This window comes from Montipora foliosa, chromosome 4 (assembly GCF_036669935.1).
Source record: "Montipora foliosa isolate CH-2021 chromosome 4, ASM3666993v2, whole genome shotgun sequence".
Classification (NCBI taxonomy): domain Eukaryota; kingdom Metazoa; phylum Cnidaria; class Anthozoa; order Scleractinia; family Acroporidae; genus Montipora; species Montipora foliosa.
The window spans coordinates 41,995,324-42,002,823 of NC_090872.1; the positions used below are offsets into that span (position 1 = coordinate 41,995,324).

At 37.9% G+C, this 7,500-nt stretch overlaps 2 protein-coding genes across 3 annotated transcripts in view; both read left to right on the forward strand.

Annotated features, from left to right (window-relative positions):
* LOC138000820 (tyrosine-protein kinase BTK-like) overlaps window positions 1-7,500 on the forward strand; it is a 173,915-nt gene that overhangs the window by 139,935 nt on the left and 26,480 nt on the right. The gene's annotated exons all lie outside the window — the stretch shown is intronic.
* LOC138000819 (uncharacterized) lies at window positions 57-6,846 on the forward strand. Its single transcript, XM_068847477.1, has 4 exons — window positions 57-1,866; window positions 2,182-2,796; window positions 3,471-3,734; window positions 4,427-6,846. Exons 1-4 carry the CDS (start codon window positions 1,570-1,572, stop codon window positions 5,465-5,467), a joined length of 2,217 nt encoding a protein of 738 aa, XP_068703578.1. The 5' UTR covers window positions 57-1,569; the 3' UTR covers window positions 5,468-6,846.

Here is a 7,500-nt window from a genome sequence, read left to right on the forward strand (position 1 = left end):
TGATAACAATGATGATAATAATAATAATGATCTTGTGCTCTGCGTTACTTTGTCTGGGGGGATCAAGAAGCAGGAAGCAAACTTTTAATTGAATTGATGCAAACCTGACTCTGGAGAACAGTTGCAGCCATGACTTTCTAAGGGGGTATTTACATGAGATTGGGACAAACTCAGACCGTCATGAGTTTGTATCAGCCTCCATACATTTCTCTTTATGTGTTTGCATGAGATCGGTCTGACTTCGTCTTGGTTGCTGGACCGAGAAGAGAAATTCTCGTACCGGTCTCATGTAAATGACAACAAATCTGAGACCAGGTCCAGAAATCTCAAGCCTGTAAGCCCAGGGCTTGAAATTAGGGAAAAAACCCAGTCACAATTTTGTGACAAGATACGAAAATGTAGTCGCAATTTCGTAAAATTTAGTCGCAAAATCGTCGCGCTGCATTGTGTTGTCAGTGGTGTAGCAATCTCGTACCCAGAGTCCTCGGGCTTCTTGGCCAGAGGGTGAGCGCCCGGAGAGACTCTGGGATAATCGACTTGAACTATATTTTTGATTGGCCGCTTGCGTAACAATGGCAGTCCAACAGGTAGCCTACGAACAGCAGACGCATTTCCGGTCGTCGCTTCTCTCCCTCCGAAAAATAACGTCTGCGATCTCGAGCTCCAAAACGATTTCCGTGACGTCATTTCTTTTCTTCTTTACTTGACCAATGAAATTGAGTGATAGAAAGATGTTATTGAAGACACGCGGGAAATCGCGAGGACCAACAACTGCTTCAGAAGTGGCATTATGCACCCATGAGTGGGGAAATGCCGAAAAAAGTTACCTTGGCCGAAGGAGGTTGTTTTTTGTGTAAGGATAAAATTCCCAGTCTCAAGGAGAAAGTAAAGATCTTTGGAATGATTGAATTGCAGATTGGTGCGTTAATTCATCGCTCACTTGGAGTCGATTTGGGTGCGATATGTCGCTTGTGTTATAACATGTTGAATGCCTACAAGAAGGCCTTAAAAGAAGTCAACCAGATCGTCGATGGTATCAAGCAGAAATTTGAAAGTAACGGACCTCTCCGTATCAAAAGATTATCGAAAGATTCAACAAAAGCGCCGGAGGCAAGGAAGAGTTTAAGTTTTGACTCCAACCCGTCCGGTGAAATTTCGCGGGAACCACCATTACCAGTAAGCTTAAAGCCTCCAGATAATGTTTGTGTGTCTGCTTTTACAAAGCTTCCGCCGGTTTTTGGTTTTGGTGCCATTAGCCCAATCGCTCCACTCTCGATTTTTCGAGCACCAAATTGTGTACAATCGTCGGGAATTGTTGGTCCTATGCAGTTGTGTCCTATGTCGTCCTCAACACCAAAGACGCCGCATGAGATTTCAGAACGATCGATCACAGAAACGAAAGTATATCTTTCTGTTGAATATCCCAGCAAAACTGTGCGAAAGGAATTAAACCATGACCTTGCAGTTCTTGGAAAGGCGATTGCCTCCGGTTTCGAACAGCGCATTGCCAAAGCAATACTGAAGAATGTTTAACTCAAGAAAATTGTCGTGGAAAACGTTCTCCAGCTAATGCCGTCGCAAATTAATGGTATCTGTAGCAGAAAACAACCTTCCATGTTAAGAGCCAACACGAAGGAAGAGATTGTAAACTTCAATTTCGAGAAACTGTGTCTTGAATGGAAAGAAAGAGCGCCTATCTTGTATGCCTTTCTAATGACATGTGCTACAACTACTCTAAAGGAGATTGCTCCAGAATGGCTTCCTAGCATAGCAGTCGCAGGGTCGATCCTGTTAAAGCAGCGAAACTCACACATGAATGGCTGTGCAACAGTTCTTGGAATCCTTATCAAATCACGATCTTTGGAGGTAAGACAAGTCATAGATTATTTTGCATCTACAAGGGCTTTTGAAAGTCGAGTTAAAACTAACTTACTTAATTTTTTAATATTAATTAAATCAGCTGTAAAAGTGATTCATATAGTTTTGTTTCATACAGACATTTATCAGTTACACATTAGATTTTGTTTGAATCAAGTGTTAAGGAAGGTGAATTCTTTTTTTATGGCTATTAGTGTGAAAAGGGGTCGTGGCATTGTAGATATTAATATTTCTTAATACTTGTAGATTTTTTAGAACAAACAATATAATCAAAATTTTGATCTCTTGCTCTTTCGTTACAAGGCAACCTTTGGCAGATTATCCAAGATGAAGGTCACCTGTTCAGCCGCAAAAGTTCATGCAAAATTTGATGTGTTAGGTGAAAATCATGGTCAGGAAATTCTGGACTTACTAAAGAAAATGTACAATGAGGAGGAAGTTGTACAGGAACTCACAAGGAAGGTAGTGGCAATTACTGACAGTTGCAGTTCAAATGAACAACCATGTACCCAGCAGTGTGCTGATGATGCTACAAAAGCCAAATGTGAACTAAAACAAGCTAAGAAGAACATGCATCCTGGTTTTGCTATTGCGTTTGATAAATTTGATGGAAAGCGTGAGTGCAGGCATATGACCAAGGACAACCAAAACTTGGATTTTCATTGGGTCAACCACAAGATAGTAATTAACAGAGTTTCTGGAGGTTGTCTTGAGACTTTACCAAGGGACATTACTTCCCTTTCAAATCTTAAATTGTTTCCCACTGTTGACGATCAGAAGTTTCAGCGTCACAACTACACAGTTTTAATATCAAGAGTTCTTGTGGAGCATTTAGATTGTTTTTCAGCTCTCAAGGATGTGTGTGTATTCCATATTCCTCACAAGTATTCCAATGAGATGGCCAAAAAGTCAGATGTTGTAAGTTATTCTTTTTTCCTTTGGGTACTTTCATGTTGCTAAAGTTCTGCTTTAGTACTGGTTTTCAAAGTTTTCCCCTTTAATATCTGCTTTCATGCATCATGAATGAAACAATTCAATTTTAGTCACAACAATTACTTGCGACTATTTAACTGTAAATGTGTGGCCACACCGAAATATACAGTTACACCTTGCTAACCCACTGAAAAGCCTGGTGGTAATAGACGGGGTTGGAACACAGGACTAGGTGTGAAATTTTTATGGAACTTCCAGATAGTTTAGTACCAGAATAATAAGATTGGTATAGATGTTTCCTGTAGCCTAGTAAAGAATGTGCACAGCCTCTGATATCATGTAAAATATTATACTGTATATTTCAATGAAATTTCCTGTCAAAAGATACTCACATGATAACATGAAAAACATTTATGGGGGACTATTATTTGAGTAATATACAACAGGATTATTTGCTTTGAATAACCTAAGGCTGATTGAAAGAGCAAGCAAGTTCTGAGTTTCAGCTGTAATAAGGTATTATTTTCCCCTCAAGTTTCAAGTGAGTCACATTACTATTTAGTAAAGCAATGGCAATGAACAATAACAAATTAACATAAGATTTTAATGTTGAATTTTAAATTTTTTATGTGGTAATGTCAATAAATTATTCATGTCAGCTTCCGATGGGTGTGTTATGTAAAAATGAAAACCTGACTGAAGACATGATTGATATCCTGCGACATTTCCAAACATACCTGCCTACTGTAACTATTCAAGGCGAGAAGAAATTTGCTAGTCAGATATGCACGGGGGATCAGCTATCTGTTGAAAGAGCTGTGAATGCAATACATTCAGTGTCCAATGGTCATACAGCTGAAGACCACCTTGAGGGGTTTACCATGCAGCTTGGTGACTGGCACACAGGGGTCAAGATACTTGAGGTAAAGAATGTGTGCCTTAAAAAGTGTAAAAATTAATTATCATTAAGAATGTCTTACCACGAAAGAGAGCATATTGGTGACCTTAAACTTGCAAAGATGCATGACCTGTCCTAACCCTTTTAAATATACGTGTATCCCAAACTTCACTTGCATCTATCAAATCTTAATTACAGTCAATAACGGATTGAATCTGTTTGAAAAAGATTCCTACTACTACTACTTTACATTTAAAGCAACTGCTTGCTTATGATATAATCCTTTCCATTATTAATATTTATCTAGGCTCCATATGGAGTACTCAAGTGGTGATGTCATAGTATTTTGGGACACATTGTATCTGAGATATTAGCCACGTATGCTCTGATAACTCCATACAAACCCTTCTAATTTTTTTTGACCCAAGAAAAAGTAGAAGGGTTTATTTGGAGTTTTCTTAACATAACTGGGCTAATATCTCAGTGGCAATTTGCCCCGAAAAGGTCATTAATTTTTTGGCAAGTAGGCCTGTTGGGCATTGTTCTTTCAAAATATCCTGACAAAACCCATAATTTCCAAAATTTAATTTTTATGATGTCACCACTTTAGTACTCTTTTGTACTGTATGTAGATTTTATCCAAAACTATATCAATACTTTGTTATAATCATTGTAGAAACCATTATTGTAACATTGTTTTATATGATTTATTTGCAGTTACTATTTAGAAGATTTTACTCAGGGAGTTCTTCAGGTGACCATTGCACCCTATTTGCAGACAGAAACCTTATTAACAGGAGAAATGTGAGAGAGGATCCACACTCCGCCTATCGACCAGATAGGGATTTCTTGATTTTAGAGGTGAAAGCCAGGATTTTGGCAGCTGCATTTCATGTTCTTGGCTTAAAAAGCAAAGACGAAAAACCACGGCATTACCCTTTTCCAGAGGATCTTCCTAACTGGAACAAATTGCAAAGGCTCCAGTTCTTTCACAAAGCTGCTGGTATGATTGTGGATGAAATTGTTATTGATGAAGTAATGGTGAACGGTTCTTTGCAAGAACTGGTGTCAGATGAGGAAAGAAGGGAAATTCAAAGATGTTTGGATGTTAATGAGGATGGCCGTTTCCCTTGTAGGTTTCCAGGGTGTACGACATCCTTCAAATACAATGGCAAGAGCAGGAGAAGACATGAATTAAGTCATGATCCACCAGTTGTAATAGAAGGAGTGACAACCACAACTTCATCCACAACCACAGACCAGGCGTCCAAAAGTAGTGATGATGTTTTTAATTACAATGCTGCACTTCTTTCAGAAGGACTTTTCTTTATGAACGTTTTGGATGCTGTCTCAGAAGGGGATGGCCAGCGGATCATGAGACAATACAAGTATCTAATGCTTCTATGTAAAGTAGATGACCCACACAGCACCAAGTATGCACTGGGGAGCCTGTACCAGCTGCTCTTGGTGAATGGTTTAAGCCAGAAGGAGTCAGAGATCTTTGTGTGGAACAGGACTGTTAACAATCATAGAGGTCTTGGAAACAACATTACACATGACCTAGAAGTCGAGCATAGTAACAATTTCAACAAGCAAGGCTACTGGAACATTGGAGCAAACCTCTCAGAGAAGGCAGTATCAAGAATCTGCCATGCTGAGAAACCTGTCAGGAACATTAGTGGAAAGGTGGACAGACTTCTTCAGCGGATTATACGCTCAGGAAAGCATATTCAACGTTTTCCTGTAGTTGACTTATGAAGTTTTCAAATACCAAGAGGGTCGTAGGGTTTTGATAGAGATGCTTTGGTAAACCTAGACATGTCAAAGATGTTGTATGCATGGTTAAATGGTCACAAAAAAAAGGTTTCTTCAGGTGTCAAGGCTAGGTAATGACTTCTTTCATTGCTTCTGGTCATTTGAAACTTAAGTAAAAAAAAGTCTTTTCAAAACAAAAATTAAGAATGATGTTTGAAGGACCCTTTCCCTGAAAAAATTCTGGGGAAAGAAAGGCTGGGGTATTCAAAATGGGCTTCTTTTAGCTGTTTGATTCCACACCTACTTTTAAAGTGTTTGTAAAATTTTTGGCTTGGATCAAAATTAGGGAATATAAATTATGTTACAGGTCAAAATTAAATTCAGGTTAAAATGATTTTCAATTTTCTTTGTCTCCAAGCCCAAATTATTCATGAAATTCATGGAAAATGGTACATTTTAAAGTAAAAATATACCATCACAATGTTGCAAGTTTTAAAGACGTTTGTATGGTGGTGTTGATGGTGTTGGGGGACAAGCCAAAAAATTATCTCCCCTCCTCCCCCTCCCCCCCAATAACAGTTTCAAGTCCAGTTGCAGATATTTTGGAGGTCTGCCCAGCAATAGGGAATTTTATTTTTACTAAGAGGACTATCAAATGTGTGCAAGTAAAAGTAGTAACAATGGATGCTATTTTTATAAAATTATCACCTTAGCGATGCTTAGAATAATGCATGTAACCTAACTATAAGATCTACTGGGCTGTCAATAACTTTTATGCAATTCATAGAAGGGTAAATGAACATATAAGAATAAAGTTGGGTTCAATTATTCATTACTTTCTTTTCCCTTACGAACGAAAGTAAACAGGGGTGATGCACATAGTAGCAGGACTTAAAGGTTTGAGTGTACAATAAGTTATATTAAATTTGTAAAAGAAAAATCTCTTTGGGAATTTTCTAACACGAATACTCTGTTACAGACCTCCGGGCCTGGTTCCTGAAAGGTCGATAAGTGTTAATCCAGGAGAAAAATGTTGATCTGTTTTTGTCTTTTACATTCCTATGCGTTGTGTAGGGTAACATTTTGTGTTATTGTTACCGTATGTCATAGAGAAGGCTCATGTTTTTAGACGAGAAAACGTTGCCTGAAATTTAGCTTAATCCTGGGTTCAACGTAACTATCTTTTGAGGAACCAGGCCCAGATAGTTAGGGGCGAGTCAAATGCTTCCCCTTTTCACCTTATTTTGAATCCTCAACTGCACCTTACATGTATCTTAATGCCTGGAACAGGCTATAACAAGAATGAAATTGTACCTGACTGGTAAAGAATTAAAGATAAGAATATCCAGTGATTGAAATGAGGGTGTTACGTGGTAAATCTTTATCTTGATGTTATTTTTGAAACCGTCAAATGATATGTGAGCCCCAATAAAACTGATTAGAAAATTTCATCTGTAAATGAAAAACTATTTTTAAAAAAGGTGTGGACAGGATGCTAAACACTGATTTTGTAAAAATTCTGAAAAATTAAAATTCATTTCCATACATGTAAATGAATGATTGACTCTGACAGGTGAGATTACCATATATCCTTCGGGTTTCTAAATGTGACTGCACATTACACCCATTCCCTTGAAAGTGTCTGGAATTAACTCTGGACCAAGACATTCTATATATGTTCAAAAAGTGTTATATATATCACCTGTTTAAACTTTGATCTCTCTATTGGGTACACCTGTACAAGCAGATGCCATTGGAAAGTCAAAAAATGTGTCTGTCCTCAATGTCAAAAGAAAAGCACCTCATATTCCACTGTTAATATCCCTCTGAATCAACACAGGAAATTATTAGAAGTCTTGTTGGCTCAACAGTACTGCAATATTTACATTGTCCACAACTTTGTTTCAAAATTTACATTCATGATTTGAACACTGTATCATTTGTTCAACACTGCATCAAAACTCAAATTTAAAACTGCGTTTAAAGCAGCAAATGGAACACCTGCGCCTAATTGCTCATCAGCAGATTCATCTGCT